The sequence below is a fragment of the Urocitellus parryii genome, chromosome 1, assembly GCF_045843805.1.
Source record: "Urocitellus parryii isolate mUroPar1 chromosome 1, mUroPar1.hap1, whole genome shotgun sequence".
Classification (NCBI taxonomy): domain Eukaryota; kingdom Metazoa; phylum Chordata; class Mammalia; order Rodentia; family Sciuridae; genus Urocitellus; species Urocitellus parryii.
Window position 1 is genome coordinate 16407242 of NC_135531.1, and position 27548 is coordinate 16434789.

Below are 27548 nucleotides of genomic sequence, written 5' to 3' on the forward strand. Positions count from 1 at the left end.
CTCCTTGATCCATTTTGAGTTAACTTTTGTGCATGGTGAGAGAAAGGGATTCAATTTCATTTTGTTGCATATGGATTTTTCAGTTTTCCCAGCACCATTTGTTGAAGATGCTATCCTTCCTCCATTGCATGCTTTTAGCCCCTTTATCAAATATAAGATAGTTGCAATTTTGTGGATTGGTTTCTGTATTCTCTATTCTGTATCATTGGTCCACGCGCCTGTTTTGGTACCAGTACCATGCTGTTTTTGTTACTATTGCAAATTAGTTTGAAGTCTGGTATCGCTATACTGCCTGATTCACACTTCCTGCTTAGCATTGTTTTTGCTATTCTGGGTCTTTTATTTTTCCATATGAATTTAATGATTGTTTTATCTATTTCTACAAGAAATGCTGTTGCGATTTTGATTGGCATTGCATTGAACTTATAGAGAACTTTTGGTAATATCGCCATTTTGATGATGTTAGTTCTGCCTATCCATGAGCAGGGTATATTTTTCCATCTTCTAAGGTCTTCTTCTATATCTCTCTTTAGGGTTCTGTAGTTTTCATTGAATAAGACTTTCACCTCTTTTGTTAGGTTGATTCCCAAGTATTTTATTATTTTTGAGGATATTGTGAATGGAATAGTTGTCCTCATTTCTATTTCAGAGGATTTGTCGCTGATATACAGGAATGCCTTTGATTTATGCGTGTTGATTTTATATCCTGCCACTTTGCTGAATTCATTTATTAGCTCTAATAGTTTCTTTGTAGACCCTTTTGGGTCTGCTAGGTATAGAATCATGTCATCTGCAAATAGTGATAATTTAAGTTCTTCTTTTCCTATTTTTATGCCTTTAATTTCTTTCGTCTAATTGCTCTGGCCAGTGTTTCGAGGACTATGTTCAACAGAAGTGGTGAGAGAGGGCATCCCTGTCTTGTTCCAGATTTTAGAGGGAATGCCTTCAATTTTTCTCCATTCAGAATGATGCTAGCCTGAGGCTTAGCATAGATTGCTTTTACAATGTTGAGGCATGTTCCTGTTATCCCTAGTTTTTCTAGAGTTTTGAACATAAAGGGATGCTGTACTTTGTCGAATGCTTTTTCCGCATCTATCGAGATGATCATATGGTTTTTATTTTTAAGTCTATTGATGTGGTGAATAACATTTATTGATTTCCATATATTGAACCAGCCTTGCATACCAGGGATGAATCCTACTTGATCATGGTGCACAATTTTTTTGATATGTTTTTGTATTCGATTTGCCAGAATTTTATTGAGGATTTTTGCATCTAGGTTCATTAGAGATATTGGTCTGTAGTTTTCTTTCTTTGAAGTGTCTTTGTCTGGTTTCGGAATCAGGGTGATGTTGGCCTCGTAGAATGAATTTGGAAGTTCTCCCTCTTTTTCTATTTCCTGGAATAGCTTGAAAAGTATTGGTATTAGTTCCTCTTTAAAGGTTTTGTAGAACTCTGCTGTATACGTATCTGGTCCTGGGCTTTACTTAGATGGTAATCTTTTGATGGTTTCTTCTATTTCCTCAATTGATATTGGTCTCTTTAGGTTGTCTATATCCTCCTGACTCAATCTGTGCAGATTATATGACTTAAGAAATTTATCGATGCCTTCACTATCTTCTATTTTATTGGAGTATAAGGCTTCAAAATAATTTCTGATTATCTTCTGTATTTCTGAAGTGTCTGTTGTGATATTGCCTTTTTCACCCCGTATGCTAGTAATTTGAGTTCTCTCTCTTCTTCTCTTCGCTAGCATGGCTAAGGGTCTGTCGATTTTATTTATTTTTTCAAAGAACCAACTTTTAGTTTTGTCGATTTTTTCAATTGTTTCTTTTGTTTCGATTTCATTAATTTCAGCTCTGATTTTAATTATTTCTTGCCTTCTACTTGTTTTGCTGTTGTTTTGCTCCTCTTTTTCTAGGATCTTGAGGTGAAGTATGAGATCATTTATTTGTTGATTTTTTCTTTTTTTAAGGAATGAACTCCAAGCAATGAATTTTCCTCTCAGAACTGCTTTCAATGTGTCCCATAGATTCCGATATGTTGTGTCTGTGTTTTCATTTAACTCTAAGAATTTTTTAATTTCCTCCTTGATGTCTTCTAAAACCCATTGATCATTCAGTAACCTATTGTTCATTCTCCAAGTGATCCATGATTTTTCCTTCCTTCTTTTATCGTTGATTTTCAGTTTCATTCCATTATGATCAGATAAGATGCATGGTATTATCTCTACTCCTTTATATTGTCTAAGACTTGCCCTGTGACATAATATATGATCTATTTTTGAGAAGGATCCATGTGCTGCTGAGAAAAAAGTGTAACTGCTTGATGTTGGGTGGTATATTCTATATATGTCAGTTAAGTCTAGGTTGTTAATTGTGTTATTGAGTTCTATAGTTTCCTTATTTAACTTTTGTTTGGAAGATCTGTCCAGTGGTGAGAGAGGTGTGTTGAAGTCTCCCATGATTATTGTATGGTGGTCTATTAGACTCTTGAACTTGAGAAGAGTTTGTTTGATGAACATAGCTGCACCATTGTTTGGGGCATATATAGTTATGATTGTTATGTCTTGTTGGTGTATGATTCCCTTGAGCAGTATGTAGTGTCCCTCTTTATCCCTTTTTATTAACTTTGGCTTGAAATCTATTTTATTTGATATGAATATGGACACTCCTGCTTGTTTCCGCAGTCCATATGAGTGGTATGATTTTTCCCAACCTTTCACCTTCAGTCTATGTATATCTTTTCCTATCAAATGCGTCTCCTGTAGGCAGCATATTGTTGGGTCTTGTTTTGTGATCCATTCAACTAGCCTGTGTCTCTTAATTGGTGAGTTTAAGCCATTAACATTTAGGGTTATTATTGAGATATGGTTTGTTCTTCCAGCCATATTTGTTTATTTATGCTACTAAACCTGATTTGTTTTCCTCTTTGATTATTTTCCCCCCTTTACTGTCCTACCTCCCACTGTTGGTTTTCATTGTTGTTTTCCATTTCCTCTTCCTGTAGTGTTTTGCCAAGGATTTTTTGAGGAGATGGTTTTCTAGCTGCAAATTCTTTTAACTTTTGTTTATTGTGGAAGGTTTTAATTTCATCTTCCATCCTGAAGCTTAATTTCGCTGGATACATGATTCTTGGTTGGAACCCATTTTCTTTTAGTGTTTGAAATATGTTATTCCAGGATCTTCTAGCTTTCAGAGTCTGTGTTGAGAGATCAGCTGTTATCCTGATTGGTTTACCCCTAAATGTAATCTGCTTCCTTTCTCTTGTAGCTTTTAAAATTCTCTCCTTATTCTGTATGTTGGACATCTTCATTATAATGTGTCTAGGAGTGGATCTCTATGATTTTGCACATTCGGCGTCCTGTAGGCTTCTAGGATTTGGGATTCTGTCTCATTCTTCAAGTCTGGGAAGTTTTCTCGTATTATTTCACTGAATAGATTGTTTATTCCTTTGGTTTGGAGCTCTGTGCCTTCCTGTATCCCAATGACTCTTAAGTTTGGTCTTTTAATATTATCCCATAATTCTTGGATGTTCTGCTCATGGTTTCTTAGCAGACTTGCTGAGCTGTCTATGTTCTTTTCAAGTTGAAATACTTTGTCTTCATTGTCTGATGTTCTATCTTCTAAGTGATCTACTCTGCTGGTAGTATTCTCAATTGAGTTTTTAAGTTGGTTTATTGCTTCCTGCATTTCTAGGATTTCTATTTGTTTGTTTTTTATTACCTCTATCTCCCTGTGAAATTGATCTTTTACTTCCTGGATTTGTTTATGTAGTTCCTTGTCAATGTGATCTTTCATTGTCTGATTTTGCTGTCTCATGTCTTCCTTGAGACTCCAGATCATCTGAAGCATGTATATCCTGAACTCTTTATCTGACATTCCATCTGTTGCAGCTATTACCTCTTCTAAAGTTGAGTTGACCTGCATTGCTTGTGGTCCTTTCTTTCCTTGTCTTTTCATACTGCTGGCGTTTCTTTCTGCTTGGTGAAACTGTTGTGTTTTTGAAATTTTCCCTCTATTTATTTATATGGCTCTTGTATAGTTGAAAAATCTCCCTTGCAGGGCAGGTAGTGGCTGTGATCCTCCTCCAATTGGGGTGATCTGTCTACCACGCTGGCGGGCCGCTAGCTCTGCTCTGCCGGTCGGTCGAAGGTCCGCCTACCCAGCAGGCGCGTGGGGTACCTCTGTCACTCCGCAGGTTGCTGGGCCTGACCTGCCTGTGGGTCGCAGGACTGCCTACCTTGCAGGTGCGGGGGGAGGGGGCGGCTCCGCCCCTCAGCAGGCTGCTGGGCCTGATGTGCCGGTAGTCCAGCATATAGGTTTTATGGGATGAAAAAGTAGGTGAGGGCTGGGGATGTGGCTCAAGTAATAGCGCTCTCGCCTGGCATGCGTGCAGCCCGGGTTCCGTACTCAGCACCACATACAAACAAAGATGTTGTGTCCGCCGAAAACTAGAAAATAAATATTAAAAAATTCTCTCTCTCTCTCTCTCTCTCTCTCTCTCTCTCAAAAAAAAAAAAAGAAAAGAATAGAAAAAGTAGGTGAAAGTTAATACTCAAAACTTAGAAATATAAGATCCATTGTCATCTTGAAAATCTTATTCTTCCTTTTTTGGTGGTACTGGTTAAAGATTTTAGTAAGCCCTATCCCTACATGACAGTATTTGTACTTTAATTATCTATTAATTAGAAAAGTATATAATAACAAATGGGTTACTACAAGACGAATAACATTTTAAAATTATATGTAGGTGATGGAATAAATTATTTGTAGGTGATGGGATAGACAGAATTCAGGTTGACCTGAGATGTTTATATATGGTAATTTGTTGAATTAATAATTTGGGGGGTTCTGTTTTAATTGTAGAATGAAAAGAAACTGTACTCAGTTGGAGAAGAAGTTGAGATTTCATGCCTTACTGGATTCAGAGCTGTTGGATACCAGTACTTCAGATGCTTACCAGATGGGACCTGGAGTCAAGGAGACATAGAATGCCAACGTGAGAACTGGGCAAACATTTTGTGTGACTACTCTGAATGTGCCCAATATAAATAGAGAAAAATCACACCTTTAGATCAGTATACTTTACTATTTTTTAGTAACTATGGTGAAAAGATTTAGTGAAGCAGTAAATGGAGCTCATTTGCTAAAATTAGATTTCAAAATGTCTCATATTTCAGTTCTTCTGCCCCTGCATATTAGCCTCATGCACACAAAACTGTGAAGCATGCTCTTAAAAAGAAATACTGGAAGTCTGCAAACCATAGCTAACTGCAGACATCTGTCTTGCCTTGTGTACAAATTGATACAAATTGGTGAGTCCCAAGAAGATGATACTTAGACTCTTTGTGTATCAGAAATGGGATTCCATGTGAGATGCAGTTTTCTCTGGGGCACAGTTCTTGGAGCACACTGACATCCTCTGCTGAGACAGTGAATGAGCTTGTAGGTCCTGTGCACAGACATGCTACAGTAAACACTGATATTCAAAAATGCCCAAATGGGGACCCTATGCATTATTATGGGATATGTTGCATCAGAGTTAAGACTAGAGTCAATTATAATGTTCCACCTCTGTGCCACTCAAAACATGGTAACTCACTTTGGGGAAAACCCAAAAGATAGAAAAGGAAAGCAAATTGTTCTTTGAAAGTAAAAGGTCCCAGTGATGTACTAATGAAAGTTGGATATGTCTGGACTCAGTTTGATAGAAAGCAATCTCAGATACCAGGACTCACAGAAGTTTTTCAGAGAATTGTCTCAGGGGAAACGGCTAAACAAATCTCATTCACATCATCTTTTGAGTCACAAACAATCTGCCTACAGTCGTTTGCATCGCTAACCACATCTGAAATGTTGCTCTCTCCCTGCAGGGGTAGAGTGTCTCAAGCCAGCTGTCCAAGAAGGCTTGACCCTTACACCATTCCAGAGAACATATAAAATTGGGGAATCCATTGAGCTAACCTGCCCCAAAGGTTTTGTGATTGCTGGGCCATCACGGTACACATGCCAGGGGGATTCCTGGACACCACCCATTTCAAACTCACTCACCTGTGAAAAAGGTAAGTAGCAGCTCAGGATTCAGGATTCTGATAGGGCCAAGATCCCTAAGATTATATCTACAACATCGAGTTTTGGAATCAGAAAGCAGAAGATTCCACTGGAAGGCTAGGTCATAGTCTACCCCACGTAGATGATTTCAGGCAGCAAATAATAAGTAACTGGTTGAGTGGATGTCTTCAAATTTTATAGGGTGAGTTCGAGTTTCTTCCAATATAAAACCTTAATATTTAGAAGAAGTTGAAGATCTCTCATCAAGCAACATAAATTGAAGGCTAGCTGAAATTTTTATTCAAGTGGGGAGCCATAAAGAAGTAAGAAACACACTAATTAAGTACACATGTTACTATTAACCTAAAACAGAAATTTCCTAATGCTCTTTGAACAAAATGAACTTCATTTATCATTGTTTTAGTCAGCTTTTTCACTGCTATGACTAAAAAGACCTGACAAAAACAATTAAAGGAGGAAAGTTTATTGGGAGAATTCATGATTTCAGAGGTCCACAGATGGCCAACTCCATTCCTCGGGGTCTGAGATGAGGCAGAACATCATAACAGAACAGTGTGGCAGAGAAAAACAGCTGGGGACATGGCACCAGGAAGCAGACTGAGAATCTCCCCTCCTGATGGACAAAATAAATACCCCAAAGGTATGCCCCCAATGTCCCACCTCCTCCAGCCACACCCCACATGCCTACAGTCACCACCCAGTTAATCCTTATCAAGAAATTAATGCACTGATTAGGGAAAGACTCTCATAACCCAATCATTTTTCCTGTAAACTTTATTGCAATGTCTCACACATGAGTTTTTGGGGGACACCTGATATCTAAACAGTAACAATCATCTACATTTTTTTGTATCAACTTCTCTAAAACAAAGGTTTTTACCTCCAGATGGTGAACTTCTAAAAATCTGCTCCAGACACATTCTTCAGACTATGGTCATTGAGCTAAAATGGGATCAGCATTTGTGGGTTTTCTTTCTTTTCTTCTTTTTTTCTTTTAATCCTCTAGTCAGAATGGTTTTTGAATGTTTTCATCAAAAAAGAAATGACAACTATTTGATGACATAGATTTATTCATTCCAATGTAGACATTATCCAGTGTATACATGTATCCAAACATCACATGAGATTGCATAACTGTGGACAATTTTTGTGTGTCAATTAAAAAAATTCTAATCAAAATAAGCAAAATTAATAAGAACTCTCCTAGCTAATCCAAATGTTCTACTAGAGGTGAGAACCATTATTTTGAAAAGAAGAGGAAAATTTTAAAACATTTTTAAAGCAAAATATTTAGAGAATGTTTTGAATTTTTGTATACCTTCTCCTAAATCTTTCAGTGGTTTCATCCACAACTAACTCAAAAGTGACTTTTGAAAATCTCTTTTATTTACTTGATCAAAACCTTCACCTTGGTTTTTATTTTAAAAACTCTGTTTCTCCCCCTCTGCCAATTTATATATTGAATCAATTTATACAAGGATATCTGGCATAAGTAGATTTGAAAACAAACAAAACTGACTCTCAGGAAACACACAGATGTGTTGAAATCAAATAATGCAAAATTTTAGAAGAGAATGGCCCTCAATCCATGCAAGTTCAGTGTGAGATAGTCAGCTGGTGTGGGGGCTAGGGGCCTCTGCTCATGCTCTATATCTGTATAAAGGAAATAATATTAATATTGACAGAAAGACTAAGGAAAGCAGTCAGAGAAAGAAAAAGATAATAACCTGGTATTGTCCGCCACGGCCAGTGCAGCGGCTGGATGCTTAACCGACACACAGATGAGCTAGACCAGGAAAATCAATTAGAACTATAGAAATAAGATTAGACTCATTTGTTAGTGAAAATCGGGGGACACTGTGGGATGGTCCAGCTTTGATGGAGACTGGATCTAACATCAAAATGGGGCCCAAGCAGTCATTTTGCTGGGAAGGTACAGTAAAAGGACTCAGTGTGAAAAAGTTCTTCAGGAAAACAGAAGGAAGATGGGAAAAACAAGTTGTTTGGGGCTTAGCAGGTTATGTCCATCTCTTCTACCTCGGGACAGGATGGGATTTAGAAATCAAAGCTTTTTGAATTAGTGAGTTCCATGGCAAACACAGAACTTCCCCTATCAACAGGAATCATCTTGCAAATGGGTGTTCCCTGGGTACCCTCTTACTGAAGCCAGATTTAAAGTTAGGTAGTCAGTGTAGTTAGATAAATCGGGTCTAATACCCAGTGAAATCTAAAATGGAGGCCATGCTGAGAATGATTCCAGGAAACGGAGGACAACTCATGGAATGCTAATGAAGTCCTGAAAAGGCTCTAGGCCAAAGTCCATCCCAAAGAAGTGTTAATGAAGTCCTTCCTGCCCAGATTACTTCTTTGGCCCACCTGTGTCCCACCCCTCCGGCCTTCCCACCTACATTCCATCACTGAAAGAACTATAAAAAGGGGAGACAACCGCCCTTCCACGGATTCCACCTCTTGGGTCCCCTTCTTCCTCAGGGAGAAGTCTTTTCTGCTGTCCTTTAATAAACTTCTAATTTCTACTCTGACCTTGCCTCGGCGTGCTTCTTTGGTGTTATTCTTCAACATTGGGGAAGCAAGGACTCGTCACCGGTCAACAGTGGTAACATTACCACCAGGCTCCCCAAAGCAACGTTTCACCACGCAGGGTTTCTCATAGTTCAAAGCAATGATTTATCGACCCCCTTCGCAGGACAACCTGGACTCAGGAGGTAAAGAGACTTTTCAGCTGTCACATAACCAGGAAAGATTCCTGATTCTTTCAGTGTGAAAAAGGGTTTTACCCATGAAGAAGCAAGATGCTGCAGTTTCTTTTTCTTCCTTCTGAGAACCCAACACCTCCAGCAGCACCTCAGAAGATCCTCTTGCCCTCAGCACATCAAAGATGAAAGAATTGCTCATTTCCAAGTTGCCCCTGTGCTGCACATGGTGGTGGGCAGCTTAGAGCCAGCAGCAGCTTCAACATGAGGCTGTGGGGAAGACCAAAGGCCCCTAGCATGTGGCCACTGACCATTTCAAACCAGCAGTGACAGAGCAGTGCTCTGGGCCACTCAACAGTTGGTTCTCTTTGGGGCCTTTTTCTGGCCTTTACAAAGGGCAAAGAAGCAAAACTCTATAAGAAAACAAAGAAGATCAATCCTATGTCATTGTCCATCCTAGTAGCTGCCGCTTTCCAGAGCTACAGACCTCTATGTTTATAAAGGTTCTGGGACAGACTTCACCAGAGGGAATGAGGGTCTTAACAGAGGATAATAGTAAGAAATGGAAATAGCTGTGAAGAGGAAAACCTATGGATCTTTCCATTTTTTTTTTTTTTTTTTTTTTGCCTAAACCCCTCTCCTTCCTTTTTCAGACCTTCCACCTAATAGGCTAAGAGGAGAGACTGGGTTGAGCCCACTGTTCTGTCCTGCAATCTATGGCAATTTCTTCATACTGCCAGTTTTCTACCCTGGACAATTAACTGGTTCCCAAAGGCCATTCTAGTCCTGTGGGTGTCTGATTCATCAGATCCAGATCAAAGAAGGTGGTGATACCGCCAGTTACCGGTGATGACTTCTGCTCCCTCACATGTTGAAGTATAACATTAGAGAAGCACACCGAGGCAAGCATAGAAAGCAGGGTTTATTTTAAAACAGGAACATAGACTTCTCCCTGGAGGAAGAGGAAGGGCCATAGCTGGTATCCTGGTATCCTAAGAAATGCATACAGGACTAGGCCCAGGAAAGCTCAGCTGGATGGCCAAAAGGTGGAAAACAGGTGGGCCAAGAGGCCTGGAAGCAGTGATCCAGTCAGGAAGGAATGGTAATTAACAACTCCCTGAGAAGAGGGACAATCCCTGGGACAGGTTATCTTAGCAACAGGCGCAGATTATGAGGGTGGAGGAAGGGCTCTGAAGGAATTAACATGTCAATGCCTCCATTCTCTGGATCACCCTTGCCTCTCTGCCTGTCTAATTCTGGCTTCATTGGTTTCATCCAACATGCTCAGGAGGTCAGTTTCAGGCCCAACAGAACCAGTCTAAAGGTTCTCTGGGTGAACCTCAGTGTAAACAAAGGTAACCAAGGTTTTCCCCTTGGTTTCCCCTAAAAGATACCATAAATTCAACAAATGTAGAGGAGGACTGTTCATTCATCTCCTTTCTCTCCCTAAAACTAAGCATTGTCTAATAATTTTGCATTCCGATAAGACAACAATGCCTAGTCTCTTATGTAAATCAGACACCTAAGGATCATACTTGAAAGCTCTCACAACTTACCATAATATGTAATATCATTGGTTTTAACATGCTATGTATAACTCAAATGCATCCATTTCTCTTCACTTCACCTAGGACACCTTGACCCAAATTACCATCCCCTTCACCCAAATTACCATAATAGCCCCACGGATCCTCTGATATGCCTCTCTTGAATCCCCATGCCTCTCCAAATCTATTCTCTGCACAGAAGCCAGGATCCATTTCTTTTTCAAAACCCATACTTGACTTTTTTTTACACCACCCCCTGCTTAAAACCCATCAAAGACCTTCCACTGCTTAGAAAATGAAGAGGAAAAAGGCCCTTGTTATACCGTGCACAGCTGACCACATTCCTGCTTCTCAGGCCATTTTATATTTCATGCTTCAGCTTTTCCGCACTTCAACCACACAACCTGCCCTTATTTCAGTTCCAGGAAAGTCACATGCTGCCTCCCTGGGGAGCACTTTCATACCTGATGTTCCTTCTGCTACAGTCTTCCTCCCTATTTGGCCATTCCTAACCTTTCCACTACATCAATTTGCTTGATTATATGCTTTCTCTTTAATAGCCTTAATAATGGCTGCAGTTCTATATGTATTATTGTGTTTGATCAACGTCTGCCTGCCCCACAAGACTGCAAACTCTGTGGGCACAGACCAGGTCAGGTTTTGCCCAACCCACTATCCCCAGAACCTAGCAGAGTGCTGGGAACATCACAGATGTTCAATGAGCACTTGAAAAACAAATGAACAAAAATTCCATCAATTTATTTTCTTTAGTTCTCTGTACTTAAGAGCATTTCTGGGCGGGAAATGACTGTGTAGGTGAGCTGGAAAGGACATTTCAGCAGGAATATTTCATGACAACCTATTTGAAGAAGCTGAAATGAATGATTGAACTCTAGGAGATAAATGAGAACCCTTGGCCCCTGGTTTTTTTCTCCTAAATTCATGCTTATCAACGGGAATCCACACTGTGCACTGTTCTCTTCTCTCTTTTCTTTTGTTTCAGATATTCTGACAAAATTAAAAGGGCATTGTCAGCCAGGTCAAAAACAGTCAGGATCTGAATGCATTTGTATGTCTCCCGAAGAAGACTGTGGGTAAGTGGACTGTGTTGGCAAACTGGAAAAAACTGTCTTTCCGGCTGGATGGAGAAGCTGAGCTCCTGACGCACACACATGAGGCATATTAATTTTCACATAACTGATGAGCCTGTGCTCTGTGGAACTGCTCCTTCCCCACTGGGCAGCAAATTTTAAAATGATTTCTCAGCCTACTTCCCTAAGTTTGCATAGCTTTTTTTTTTTTTTTTAACAGTCTCACTTTGGTTTTAAATTACTCTTCTCCACTTTAAAATGTCAAACTCACCTATGCTAAAAAGCCTTCCTTTCCCCTACTAAGAACAGGAAAAGGTTTTTTGCAACTACAATAGCTTGAAGTAAATAGAGGAAGTGGTGTGATCATGGACCTCACACACACAGACACACACACACACACACACACACACACACACACACACATCTTTGCCACTTGATTATTTTTTTCTTCATGCTGGGAATCATAAAGAAGAAAAATGACATGTCCTCACATGACTTCCATGACTGTCTCCTCTTTGTTGGTTAACTGCCTTCTCCTTACTAAACACAACTGGAGTGTCAACATTGCTCGTTAATTTAAGGGGTAGTTTGGGCTGAATTTAAAAGCAATCAAAGTAGCATTCACGGAAGATAAAATACTGTTTCTTGATGTCACAAAATAAATGTAGAGATGGGTGGTCCAGAGCTAGCTTGGTGGTTCCCCCATTTTCCATAAGACAGAATTTCTTTTCTGCTCTCAGTTTTGCCATCCTTAAAATTATTTCACAGTCAAAACTGCTGGAACAGGAAGGGAGACCAAAATCAGAGTGCATCCTTTCTTTTTAAGTGTTCCCAGAAGATTTACACTTTGCTTCTATCTCATTAACTTTTTCTTATTCCCAGAGCCACAGGCACCTGCAAGGAATGTCTTTCTTTAGTGGGACACATGACCATTCTGAGTAAAATTAGAGTTCAGTTACTGAAGAGGTGAAAGAATGGATGCTTGGGTAGAAAGCCAAGACTCTGTCCAGTTGGGAATATTTCACGCTTTACTTTGACTGGGCTCTCATATTCCTCTGTGCTCTCATATTCTTCCTCCTATATACTTCAGATCATTAATTGGCAAGCAGGGAGGTTAGGGAAGGCCATTAGGTGGAATCCCACCAGCCAAGCCCACACGGACCCTTGGGCCGAGCACGGGTTCTCAGAAGGGGAAGGAAGCGGTACAGTCCCATCCCCCACAGCGGACACTCCGCCGAGGCAGTCAGCGGCCACCATCCGGGAAAGCTGAAGGATACACCGCCACTCTCCTTCAGAGTGCGACATCAAAACAGGTCGGTGTCATTCAGCTCACCCCCCAGACAGCGGGAATTCGCATAAAATCTCTCCTAGGCTTGCCGGGAGAGGGAGTATCAAGCTGAGCCTCCATACAGGCTAGGGGGAAACCAGAGACACCTGACCTCCAACCCCTCCTCCCAGTAGCAGCCAAAAGGAAACCTGGCTAGCCAGCGCGGGGGGAGGGGCAAGCAGAAAAAATCAAAGTGATAGAGTGCCAGGGATCCCAGCAGCCTGCAGCAGGGCCCGGAGAGCCAGGCCAACTGATTCGCGTGGCCTGCCCTGCGGCTACAGAAGGCGTGGCGCCTCAGTGAAGCCATTAATTGGCAAGCAGGGAGGTTAGGGAAGGCCATTAGGTGGAATCCCACCAGCCAAGCCCACACGGACCCTTGGGCCGAGCACGGGTTCTCAGAAGGGGAAGGAAGCGGTACAGTCCCATCCCCCACAGCGGACACTCCGCCGAGGCAGTCAGCGGCCACCATCCGGGAAAGCTGAAGGATACACCGCCACTCTCCTTCAGAGTGCGACATCAAAACAGCGGACACTCCATCCAGGCAGTCAGTGGCCACCATCCGGGAAAGCTGAAGAATACACCACCACTCTCCAACAGCTTGCAACATCAAAACAGCCAGCAGCAGGACCCCGGAGATCCAGGCCAACTGATTCGCGCGGCCTGCCCAGCAGCTACAGAAGGCGTGGCGCCTCAGAGAAGCCATTAATTAGCAAGCAGGGAGGTTAGGGACTGCCATTAGGTGGAATCCCGCCAGCCAAGCCCACCGCCCACGCCCGGAACAGGCCCAGCGATCTGCCAGCATTGTAGTCACGACACCCCAATTGGAATAGGGACAGAGCAGAGCCGCCTTCCACTCCCGGAACAGGCCCAGAGAGCCGCCAGCGTGGTAGACACGTCACCCCAATTGGAGTAGGGGCACAGCCGCCGCCCGCACCTGCAAGGGAGACTTTTCAAGTATACAAGAGCAACATAAATAAATAGGGGGTAAATTTCAAAACACAACAGTTGCACCAAGCAGAAAGAAACGCGGGCAGTATGAAAAGACAAGGAAAGAAAGGACCACAAGCAATGCAGGTCAACTCAACTTTAGAAGAGGTAATAGCTGCAACAGATGGAATATCAGATAAAGAGTTCAGGATATATATGCTTCAGATGATCTGGAGTCTCAAGGAAGACATGAGACAGCAAAATCAGACAATGAAAGATCACATTGACAAACAAATCCAGGAAGTAAAAGATCAATTTCACAGGGAGATAGAGGTAATAAAAAACAAACAAATTGAAATTCTAGAAATGCAGGAAACAATAAACCAACTTAAAAACTCAATTGAGAATACTACCAGCAGAGTAGATCACTTAGAAGAGAGAACATCAGACAATGAAGACAAAGTATTTCAACTGGAAAAGAACATAGACAGCTCAGCAAGTCTGCTAAGAAACCATGAGCAGAACATCCAAGAATTATGGGACAATATCAAAAGACCAAATTTAAGAGTCATTGGGATACAGGAAGGCACAGAGCTCCATTCCAAAGGAATAAACAGTCTATTCAGTGAAATAATACGAGAAAACTTCCCAGAATTGAAGATTGAGACAGAATCCCAAATCCTAGAAGCCTACAGGACGCCGAATGTGCAAAATCATAAGAGATCCACACCTAGACACATTATAATGAAGATGTCCAACATACAGAATAAGGAGAGAATTTTAAAAGCTGCAAGAGAAAGAAAGCAGATTACATTTAGGGGTAAACCAATCAGGATAACAGCTGATCTCTCAACACAGACTCTGAAAGCTAGAAGATCCTGGAATAACATATTTCAAACACTGAAAGACAATGGGCTCCAACCAAGAATCGTGTATCCGGCGAAATTAAGCTTCAAGTTAGAAGATGAAATTAAAACCTTCCACAATAAACAAAAGTTAAAAGAATTCGCAGCTAGAAAACCATCTCTTCAAAAAATCGTTGGCAAAACATTACAGGAAGAGGAAATGGAAAACAACATTGAAAACCAACAATGGGAGGTAGGACAGTAAAGGGGGGAAAGTAGTCAAAGAGGATAACAAATCAGGTTTAGTAACATCAATAAACAAATATGGATAGAAGAACAAACCATATCTCAATAATAACCCTAAATGTTAATGGCTTAAACTCACCAATTAAGAGACACAGGCTAGTAGAATGGATCAAAAAACAAGACCCAACAATATGCTGTCTACAGGAGACGCATTTGATAGGAAAAGATATACATAGACTGAAGGTGAAAGGTTGGGAAAAATCATATCACTCATATGGACCGCGGAAACAAGCAGGAGTGTCCATACTCATATCTAATAAAATAGATTTCAAGCCAAAGCTAATAAAAAGGGATATAGAAGGACACTTCATACTGCTCAAGGGAACCATACACCAACAAGACATAACAATCATAAATATATATGCCCCAAATAATGGTGCAGCTGTATTCATCAAGCAAACTCTTCTCAAGTTCAAGAGTCTAATAGACCAACATACAATAATCATGGGAGACTTCAACACACCTCTCTCACCACTGGACAGATCTTCCAAACAAAAGTTAAATAAGGAAACTATAGAACTCAATAACACAATTAACAACCTAGACTTAATTGACATATATAGACTATACCACCCAACATCAAGTAGCTACACTTTTTTCTCAGCAGCACATGGAACCTTCTCAAAAATAGACCATATACTATGTCACAGGGCAACTCTTAGACAATACAAAGGGGTAGAGATAATACCATGCATCTTATCTGATCATAATGGAATGAAACTGAAAATCAATGATAAAAGAAGAAAGGAAAAAGCAAGCATCACCTGGAGAATGAACAATAGGTTGCTGAGTGATCAATGGGTTTTAGAAGACATCAAGGAGGAAATTAAAAAATTCCTAGAGTTAAATGAAAACACAGACACAACATATCGGAATCTATGGGACACATTGAAAGCAGTTCTAAGAGGAAAATTCATTGCTTGGAGTTCATTCCTCAAAAAAAGAAAAAACCAACAAATAAATGATCTCATACTTCATCTCAAAATCCTAGAAAAAGAAGAGCAAAACAACAGCAAAAGAAGTAGAAGGCAAGAAATAATTAAAATCAGAGCTGAAATTAATGAAATTGAAACAAAAGAAACAATTGAAAAAATTGACAAAACTAAAAGCTGGTTCTTTGAAAAAATAAATAAAATTGACAGACCCTTAGCCATGCTAACGAAGAGAAGAAGAGAGAGAACCCAAATTACTAGCATACGGGATGAAAAAGGCAATATCACAACAGACACTTCAGAAATCCAGAAGATAATCAGAAATTACTTTGAATCCTTATACTCCAATAAAATAGAAGATAGTGAAGGCATAGATAAATTCCTTGAGTCCTATGATCTACCCAGATTGAGCCAGGAGGATATAGACAACCTAAACAGACCAATAACAATAGAGGAAATAGAAGAAACCATCAAAAGACTACCAACTAAGAAAAGCCCAGGACCGGATGGGTATACAGCAGAGTTTTACAAAACCTTTAAAGAGGAACTAACACCAATACTTTTCAAGCTATTTCAGGAAATAGAAAAAGAGGGAGAACTTCCAAATTCATTCTACGAGGCCAACATCACCCTGATTCCGAAACCAGACAAAGACACATCAAAGAAGGAAAACTACAGACCAATATCTCTAATGAACCTTGACGCAAAAATCCTCAATAAAATTCTGGCGAATCGGATTCAAATACATATCAAAAAATTATACATCATGATCAAGTAGGATTCATCCCTGGGATGCAAGGCTGGTTTAATATACGGAAATCAATAAATGTTATTCACCACATCAATAGACTTAAAAATAAGAACCATATGATCATCTCAATAGATGCAGAAAAAGCATTCGACAAAGTACAGCATCCCTTTATGTTCAAAACACTAGAAAAATTAGGGATAACAGGATCATACCTCAACATTGTAAAAGCAATCTATGATAAGCCACAGGCCAGCATCATTCTGAATGGAGAAAAATTGAAGGCATTCCCTCTAAGATCTGGTACAAGACAGGGATGCCCTCTCTCACCACTTCTGTTCAACATAGTCCTCGAAACACTGGCCAGAGCAATTAGACAGTCAAAAGAAATTAAAGGCATAAAAATAGGAAAAGAAGAACTTAAATTATCACTATTTGCAGATGATATGATTCTATACCTAGCAGACCCAAAAGGGTCTACAAAGAAGCTATTAGAGCTAATAAATGAATTCAGCAAAGTGGCAGGATATAAGATCAACACGCATAAATCAAAGGCGTTCCTGTATATGAGCGACAAATCCTCTGAAACGGAAATGAGGACAACTACTCCATTCACAATATCCCCCCAAAAAATAAAATACTTGGGAATCAACCTAACAAAAGAGGTGAAAGATTTATACAATGAAAATTACAGAACCCTAAAGAAAGACATAGAAGAAGACCTTAGAAGATGGAAAAACATACCCTGCTCATGGATAGGCAGAACTAACATCATCAAAATGGCGATATTACCAAAAGTTCTCTATAAGTTCAATGCAATGCCAATCAAAATCCCAACAGCATATCTTGTAGAAATAGATAAAAGAATCATGAAATTCATATGGAATAATAAAAGACCCAGAATAGCAAAAACAATACTAAGCAGGAAGTGTGAATCAGGCGGTATAGCGATACCAGACTTCAAGCTATACTACAGAGCAATAGTAACAAAAACAGCATGGTACTGGTACCAAAACAGGTGGGTGGACCAATGGTACAGAATAGAGCACACAGTAAACAATCCACAAAACTACAACTATCTTATTTTTGATAAAGGGGCTAAAAGCATGCAATGGAGGAAGGATAGCATCTTCAACAAATGGTGCTGGGAAAACTGGAAATCCATTTGCACCAAAATGAATCAGAATCCCTATCTCTCGCCGTGCACAAAAGTTAACTCAAAATGGATCAAGGAGCTTGATATTAAATCAGAGACACGGCATCTGATAGAAGAAAAAGTTGGTTATGATCTACACGCTGTGGGATCGGGCTCCAAATTCCTCAATAGGACACCCATAGCGCTAGAGTTAACAAATAGAATCAACAAATGGGACTTACTCAAACTAAAAAGTTTTTTCTCAGCAAAAGAAACAATAAGAGAGATAAATAGGGAGCCTACATCCTGGGAACAAATCTTTACTCCACACACTTCAGATAGAGCCCTAATAACCAGAATATACAAAGAACTCAAAAAATTAGACAATAAGATAACAAATAACCCAATCAATAAATGGGCCAAGGACCTGAACTTCAGATCTTTTTTTGTAAGGATGCAAATGTTGTTTAAGGAGAGTCCAACAGGGTGCTTTTCTTTTTTCATTATTTTTTTATTTTTTAAAAGATTGAAATTATTCATCAATTTTTTTAAATTTCTTAAATTTATTTTTTGTAATTGTAGATGGACAGCATGCCTTTATTTATTTTTATGTGATGCTAAGGATCAAACCCAATGCCTCACACATGCTAGGCAAGTGCTCTGCCACTGAGTCCAAGCCCCAGTCCCAATAAGGTGCTTTCCCATCTATCTCCATGACATAATTCAGCCCAAAGGTGACTCTGTCTACCCCCCTCCATGTGGCTTCTTGCCACTACAGTCTCCTCACCAGTAGATGGTCTTCTGGAAGATACACAGGACCACATTGTCTATTTAATCAGAGGAAGCTTCTTTCTTTTTCTGTGTGATACCAAATCTTGAGAATACAAGCTGTGCCCTGGAAATCCTATTTTATCTCTGATTTTCCTCTCCACCCTCCTCCTATATACTTCAGATCTTTTTTTTTAATGTGGGGTTTAAGGTGTTATAGGAGCCACAGCTTTTTGCTCTCAGTTTTGGGTTCTAGTTCCTGGGAACAGTCTTTCATATTGGCACATTGATTGTTGACTCTAAGGTTGACATTGGACAAGAAACTCAAATTTGGAATAATCAAGGATACCTTGATTTCTCAACAAAAGAAAAAAAAACTGTAGTCACTTGTCACCTCTGGATGGTAATGGGCCCCATCCATCTACTCAGGAAGGTGAAACAAGTTATATGGGGAACGATTTAAATGTTCATCCTCTTAATCACAGTACAGCACACGCTTGAAAAGCAATATAATGTTCTAGAATCCATATTACATGTTCTAAGTTGATGTTTCAATTAATGAGTAGTTTAGAATTCAGAGAAGCTACTCAAGGTCATGGGCTGGGTTGATCTGGGTGAACTTGAAAATGTCACCAGAAACTGAGCTGGATATACATAGGTAGAGAAGAGAGAGAACACAGTGCCGACTGAGCAGGGCTGGATGGCAGCAAAGGAAGAATTATCTTAGCAGTCAAGAAAGCAATCAAAGCAACCATCAGGTGATAAAGAGGTGTCTAGGAGAATGAGAAAATAATTTTAGAAAAGAAAGTTGTTTGGAGTCGAATTATGGAAGATCTTTATTACTGCATTCTTTAGACTAGCTTGAAGTCAATTTGGAGGAATACCAAGAATAAAAAAATGAATCCCAGGCAGCTTGCAAGATGAAATGAGGGATTGAAAGTGGGGAAATTGGGCAAAAAAAAAAAAAAAATGAGGGAAGAAAACTGGGTGGTAAGTTTACGTATTAAATCGACTAAGTGCCATCTATGTTTTCCGATCTTCATATATAAATGCTTGCTTTCCTTCCTTGGACAGTCATTACTCAGAAGATATCTGTGTGTTTGATATGGATTCCAGCCATTATTTGACTTCATCTGCTTGTAAGTTTTTGGCGGAGAGATGTTTAAATGATCAGAAACTCCATTTCCTGCATGTTGGTACCTGCCAAGAGGGACCACAGTTAAAATGGAGACTTGAAAGGATAAAACTTGCATCCAATAGCACAAAGAAGGAACCCTGTGGCTATGATACGTGCTACGACTGGGAAAAATGTTCAGGTAAGCCATAGCCGCAACTGTCCCTAGACATGCTCTCCCTGATGATGCAGCTCAGAAGATATGGTGTATCTTGGTATTTACACGTCATCAATTTAAAACTAACCTTTCCTTAATTAAAAAAATACATTTTTTATTGGGCAAAAACATTTTGAACTTATTATTATTTGTCCTAATTAGTAATGCGTGGCAATACGGTGAATTTTTACATGTCACACATAAATGGAGTATAACTTCTCATTCTTCTGGTTGTACATGATGTAAAATCGCACTGGTAGTGTAATCATATATGTACATATGGTAATAATGTTCAATTCGTTCTACTATCCTTCCTCCTTATACCCCCTCCCCTCCCTTTCCTCTCCTCCATATAATACAAAGTACCTCTATTCTTACCTACCCCCCCCCTCAACTTATTGAGAACTGACATCCACATATCAGAGAAAATATTCAGCTTTTAGTTCCTTGGGATTGGCTTATTTCACTAAGCATAATATTCCCCAGTTCCATCCATTTACTGGCAGATTCCAAAATTTCATTCTTCTTTAAGACTGAGTAATATTCCATTGTGTATATATACCACGATTTCTTTAGCCATTTATCTGTTGAAGGGGAGGTGGGGAAACATGCTTGTAATTACAGTGAGTCAGGAGTCTGAGACAAGAAGATCCAAGTGTGAGGCCAGTCTCATAAACTAAGCAAGACTCTCAGCAATTTAGAGAGACCCTGTCTCAAAATAAAAACTGAAAAGACTAGGTATGTAACACAGTGGTTAAAGTGCCCTGGGTTCAATTCCAAATACAAAAAAAAAAATTAATGATTTAAACAGCACAAAACCATCCACGATTAGAAATAATTACTGTAATGTGGATGTATATCTTTCCAATTTCTTTTCTATTCAAGTGAAATCAGTAAAACCCTTAGATCCCAGTGAGAAGAGCATTTCTCTGATTTCATGCTTCAGGTCAGAATTGTCTAATTTTTTTTTTTGGATGGTTCAAACATACAAGGGGCCAACAGTGTAGTCCAGGAAGGACTAGGTTTCACATAGATAACAATTGCTAGATGTATCTTCCAGTACCTGGAATCAGCCAAGGCTGGCAATGTTTTTCAAGTAGATACCCTGAGCAAACAGTAGTACACAGAGACCCCGGCTTGGTTTCTCTCCTATAGAAATTCTCCAACCCTCTGCTGCCTCTCTTTCTCACCATGCATGCAAATCAACCAAATGCCCCCCAGAGCTGTGTGACTCATGCCTATGGTGCCACATCCAGCCTAGAGGTAGATCCTCACTCCCAGAGAGCAACCAAGATTGCTCCTATTAACTGGTAGGGTCTTCTTGCTCACGATTACTTAATATTGGACTACTGGTATGGTGCTGACACACTAATTTGGGTGACTGGTTATTTATATAGACAGATGCCCTCGTAAAAGTTATCCCTGGGGCCTTGCATACCCCAGGGGTGACCCTGCACACAATGCAAATTTTAAAAAATAAAATATAATTACTTTCTATGTGATATATAAATTGCTGTTGTTCACTTAATAGATCATAAAACAAATTTCTCATCATCATCTGTTATTCTTCCATATAATTTTCAATTTCTGCAAAATGGGCATTCTGTGATTTATTTAACCAATTTTTGTTTTGATTCTTGAATTTCCCCCCTCATTTTTCTATTATCTACAGTGCTATGATGGATAAATCTATCACACAGAGAGATATATAACTTAAGATTATTTCCTCAGGATAAAACTCAGAAAATAGAATTTCTAAGTAAGTATTATTTTTAGGAATAAAGTTTTGACTGATTTAATGCATCAGCTTGCTTTCCAGAGATGATTTTACCATATTGTATTCCAATCTGAAACACATAATAGAGACTGTCCTCCCACTCCTTCACCAAGTCTCAAAATCATGCTCCTATCTCTGCCAATTTAATACTTAAGATGAGGCATTAAATCTCCATTTTCCATAAGTACGTTGCTATTGGCAGTACATTTGTGAATTTCTTGGAAGTAGGATTTTCACAGCAGTACATTTGATGTAAGATGAAGTCTGACCCTGAAATAGCCCCAACTAAGCTTCATATAAAACACAAAGATGGTCAGAGATTAGGAATCAATAGAATTCAAATAGGCATCTAAATTTGCCTTGCAATACATTTTCAAAAATATATCTCAAATCTGCAGGTAAAGTATCCAATGGGAACTTGCTGAATTGCTATATCTAACTTTTGCTAAAACCTCCTTAGTTTACAAGAAGAAATGCAGAAATCATAGGGTTCCCCTTACTCTCTCTTTCATTATCTGGCCCAATCAGCACAGTCCTAAAAAGAAAAGAGGTATTACCCAAACCCATTTCTTCCTGACCCATGTAAAGCTGTTCATCAAGATTCAACTTCTTTGACAGGCCAAAAGGTTGGCCCATGAGAGAGGGTACACACAAGTGGCACAGATGAACAGGCCATTTAGTGGCCACAGGTCAGGAGGTGAATACCTGGGACTGCCGGCCTTCATGCCACATCTGAACCAAACAATTTCACACAAAATACAGAAAAACAGAGCCCTATATGTACACTGCCCAATTGTAAACACTTTTAATTCATCTCATAGATTTAAAAACTCTATTATTCATATTTTGGGTGCTTGGTTAACACCATTACCCAACTGCCAGTTCTCTCAGAAACAATCATTTGGGTAGAAAAAACCTGAAGGCATTATGCAGCATTCTTCTTGTACTAACTCTAAGTTTCTTTTTTTCTCTGAAAAAATTTAACATAAGAATATCATTAAAAATATATACAGAGGGCTGGGGATGTGGCTCAAGCGGTAGTGCGCTTGCCTGGCATGCGTGCAGCCCGGGTTCGATCCTCAGCACCACATACCAACAAAGATGTTGTGTCCGCCGAGAACTAAAAAGTAAATATTAAAAAAATATCTCTCTCTCTCTCTCTCTCTCTCTCTCTCTCTCTCTCTCTCTCTCTCTCTCAAATATATATATATACAGAAAATAAGAGGAATATGGGTATCAGGGAGGATTTCCCAAATACCTGTTCATACTAGGTAGATGGGTCAGATATTTGGGAGTGTGTTTAGGGTTAGTGTCCATTCTTCTTTGTTTGTTATGAAGAAAAGTCTTCATGAAACTCTTTTATTAAAAATAATTTCTTTTCTTTCTTTTTTTTCTTCTGGCTATTTTTCTACAAATTGTTCTTTTCAAATCTGTCCAAACAAAAAATAACTAACAGCATACACTTTCATCAAAATATCTGCTTTACTATAACCCCTCTGTTATACCTGCATCTAAGTGCCCAAAAACTTCAGAAATCTAAGTTGGGGGAGGGTTGCTAAAAATTTTGAATACTTAACCAGTATTCCTCAAACTAGCAGGACATTTGGGGGCAATCAACCCAACACTTGTTCATTTCTTAATAAGAGATTTAAGTAATGTAAAATATATTTTAATCCCAAACATAATCAGAAAACTAAAAGCATTTTTCCCTAAAGATATGGTCTGTCTCTGCCAGGGGGCTTCTTCAACTGGTGAACAAAAGTTAGTGTCACCAAGAATTCTGTTTGGAGTAGCACTATAGAATAGCATCAATGTACAATCTAATGCATTTACAAAGGAAGAGAAAGCTGGAAATGTGTTTTATACTCCACCTACTCATAGCAAGTTGGGATATTAGTAATTTTGAGTTGAATTGAATGTCACCTTGATTAAATGGTGTTCTTGATTACATTGTGCTCTTTGCTACTCTTTTCCTTCTCTGTCTAAAATGAAATAAGGAACACTTTAGAACTTCAAAGTAACATAAAGTTCACTTTTCAAAAGTTAAAAGAAATGGCTTCCCCAGGGAGCTTATTTTTTATGAATATTAAATGTTCCGTCTAAATTTCAAAAATATCCACCAACAACCAACAGGAAAGGGAAACTCATTCAGCAAAAAATCCACTTAGCATCCAATATGTGGAAGTCACTGAAAAGGCCTGTTGAGTGGGCTGAAGATAAAGGACCCTTTGTATCTCTCCAATTGCTCACAGTAGTTGGAGGAGTAACATTGCACAGTAATTGCATGAATCACTTTAATGCACAGCAGCATGTGATAAGAGCTGTAGGTGAGAGAAATCTTCTAACCTGGGAGGGTTTCCTAAGCATGAGAATGTGAAAACTGACTGTGCAAGGATTGATTAGTGGAAGTGGTGGGAAGGGCCCTTTGGTGTTGGTAGTCTGAAAAAATATATATATAGCAGATTAAGAGCATTTAAACTATGATCATACTAAAAAAAGGGTGACCATGGCCTTTCCAAAAGCTAAGAAAACCAATTTACTTACCAGAGGTGGAATAGTACCTTGAATTTCTCTAAACTCTATTCCTTCCAATGATGGATGAGACTTTCCACAACTAGAATCTTCTCTAGTTGGTTGGCAGAGAACATAGAAAGGAAATGCGTTTTTGCACAAAATGTTTCCTACCAAGGGCAAGATGGCTGTACATATGGTGCATGTAAGTAATTCTTCACTTCCTTTCCCTGTTTTCTCCTGTGAGACACAAAGGTAATAACTATCTTCTGCTTAATAGAAGATAGGCATTAAAGACAGCATTGCTGATACGCAGGCTGACTTCCTTAAAGTGTCAACATCAGTTTCCAAGACCCATAAAATATAATTCTTCTTCTATACATATATCTGCACCCCAAATCCAGAATTTAAGATCAATTGTTCCAGCAGAATGAGTTGAGCATCTGTTTAATAGCTGAGTAGGACATACAGGTGTATGAGCAACCACTGAAGTTCTAAAAACAAAGCACTTAAAATTGTCTTGGGAAAAAGGACATATGAACGCTAACAAGAAAATGTCAAATGTGGTACTGAAAAATGTATACTCTTAAAGTTAGTAGAGGAAAAGATGGGGTTAAGTGTCTGTGAATTGCTTCATAGAGGAGGTGAGACTTATAGAAAATGTACACTTGGGGGCGGGAATAGAAAAGAACACCTTAGTCTGGCAAAATAAGGTAGTGGCGTGAAGGAAAGGACAAACACTGGAACACTTTGGCACCTTGGACACTTGGGGACTTTTGTTTGTTTGTTTTTTAACTGAGATGAGTTTCATCCACTTGGAATGGAGAAGGTAGAAATGTTAATACTGGAAAGGGAAGACTAATAGAAAATGAGAATGACCTTTGAAATCTGACTAAATCTATACCATGCAGAATGGAGCTAGTATAGTTTTTAGACAATTAAATAAAGCATGTGAAGTGCTTGGTAAACACTAGCAGCTCCGTGTGGGCGGCGATTGAGAGGGAGGTGCTAGAGATAGCTTAAATCCTGACTGGATAGGAGCAGTGAAACCGGCAGAGGTCAGAGATAGCCCAACTCCTGAATCCTGCTTAGGGGTGCACCCTGCCGTCTTGCATTCAGGCCTCTCCATTTAACCACTGATGGGTCTTTTGGGTGACTGCCATTGTTTCAGCTTTCTCAGTCATTGCCACTAGGGAGTCTCCCCCCCCCCACCCCCGCACTTGGGACAAGTAAAACTAAGCCTTTGTGTGAGTTAGATTTTCTTTGCTGTGCTTGAGCTACCTGGTAAGAACAACCTAGAAGAGGAAAAGTTTAGTGGGGACTCATGATTTCAGAGGTTCAGTCCGTGATCAGCCGACTGATTCATTTGCTGTGGGTTTAAGTGAGGCAGAACATCATGGCAGAGAGGTATAGCAGAGGAAAACTGCCCAGCTCAGGGAAACCAGGAAGCAGAGAGAAGATAAGGATCCACGGACAAAATATAAACTCCCAAATCATGCCCTCAGCCACCTACTTCCTCCACCCACACTGTACCTGCCTACAGTATAGCAGTATTTTCAAATTATTTATCCGTCACATGATTGATCCACAATTAAGCTACAGCTCTCATAATCTGGTCATTTCATCTGAACTTTCCTCCATTTTGCCTCACCTGAGCTGTCGGGGACACCTCATCTCCAAACCATAACATCCTTTAAATCCTGTGATAAGTCACACTGTCTCTCTCCCTCTCTCTCTCATCGTAGCTTCCACTTCCAGTTGTGTCTGCCTCTTGCCCCCCAAGTGCTTCAAGGGTGGAAACCAGCTCTACTGTATCAAAATTGGATCCTCAACACGCGAGAAAACAGCCAACATCTGTGAAGTGGGAGCCGTGAGGTGTGCAGACAGGAAGGTGGAAATACTGCACCCTGGGAGGTGCTTGGCCTAGCACTGTTACTTTCAGATTTGTATATAAACATAATCCCTAGAAAAGACATGTTCACATGGCCAGAAGTTACTGAAAAATTCTTTTGTGTTAGTTTTATATCATAAATCGCCTCTAATTCTCCTGTTTTAGCCTCCTCTATTATGTTCCAATCTATGTCACCCTAGAGTGTACCCCTGAGTTATATTTCCACGTCCATCTAACAAATTCTTGTGTTCAGGTTACTTAAAAATAATTGATTTTCTGAGGATCCTATGAAACAAAGCATCCTCACAATTAAAATAAGAACAAAAATCATGATTTTCATTTTGATGAATTAATAAACATTGAAATCTACAGAACCTGTAAAACACATTCTGGAAAACTAAGAACATCCACATATTCATTTAGCAAATAACTTTTGAGTGACTGCATTGTGCCAAATACTGGTCAAGGTCTGAGGGAATCAGCAGTATGTAGGCAAAACTCCTCCCTACATACGACTCACCTTCACATGGATTTAGAAATATCAAAAACAAAACAAGCATGTAAAATGTGTAGTAAGTTTGATGTTGAACATTACTTTGAAGGGAACAAAGCAGGAAAGAGTGGATCCCATTCTTAAGCCTCATCTTGTTCAAGGAATATTCCATAGCAGTAAACATCACTTTAAGCAAGATTGGACTCAAGTGGAAATCACCTTGTTGAAAGTAGTTAAAAATAAACTTCTGGAGTTTCATTCTTGAGGCAGGATAAAAGAGGTTCTCTTTGCTCCAGCTAAAATGTATCACAAAGCTTTTAAGATAAAGTATCTGAAAATTGCAAATAAGCAAAGAAAATTGTCAGAGAATTTTGAAGGAATAATTTTTTAAGTAAGTCAAATCATTTTATTCAGCCACATGAAGTAGACACTTGTTTCTTAGAAAAGTCAGGGTGTCGTTTTGAATTGGGAAAGAGAGGCATCGTTAGAACAGCAGTTCTCAAATATCAGGGTGCTTCAGAACCACCTAGAGGGTGCGTTAACACATATTCTGTGGGCTTGCTTCTGATTTCTGATCAGCAAGTCTGAATTGGGGCATGAGAATTGGTATTTCTAACAGCATCACAGGGGGTACTGCTGATGGCCATCAGGCAGTCACATTTTGCAAACCTCTGGTTTAGAGATGAGCCACCGGACAGCTGACCCTGAGTTTATCACTGATCTCAAAACCTCAGCCAGCCAACATCCACCCGGAGTGAGTGGAAGCTGCCTTCCTCCTTCTACCACTCCCTGAAATTCCCCACCGTGTGGAAGACATTCTTTTGTTTGGAGATGCAGCACTCCATTTTCTGCCTCCACCATCACCCAGCCTCTTTGCCATCTTCCTTCTGTGAATGGCTGCCCAAATTCCATTGCCTTATAAGTACATTAATCATATTGGATTAGACCCACTCTGATGACCTTGTCTTAACTTTACTGCATCTTCAAAGACCCTATTCTAAAATAAGGTCAAATTTACAGGTCCCAGGGGTAATGACTTCAGCGTACTTTGGGGGGGATGCTATTCAACTCTTATCACTGAGACTGGGAACAAAAATAATTCCTGTTTACAGCCCCTCATATAATCCAAGGGTT

General features: G+C 39.6%; 1 protein-coding gene across 1 annotated transcript in view; it reads left to right on the top strand.

Annotated features, from left to right (window-relative positions):
• C6 (complement C6) overlaps window positions 1-25992 on the top strand; it is an 89047-nt gene extending 63055 nt beyond the window's left edge. Inside the window, exons 14-18 of the mRNA XM_026410245.2 lie at window positions 4869-5001; window positions 5876-6064; window positions 11336-11426; window positions 19486-19727; window positions 25776-25992. Of these exons, the coding sequence (XP_026266030.2) occupies window positions 4869-5001; window positions 5876-6064; window positions 11336-11426; window positions 19486-19727; window positions 25776-25957 (837 nt within the window). The 3' untranslated portion in view covers window positions 25958-25992. The remainder of the gene's footprint in view (window positions 1-4868; window positions 5002-5875; window positions 6065-11335; window positions 11427-19485; window positions 19728-25775) is intronic.
• Window positions 25993-27548: the final 1556 nt, after the last annotated feature.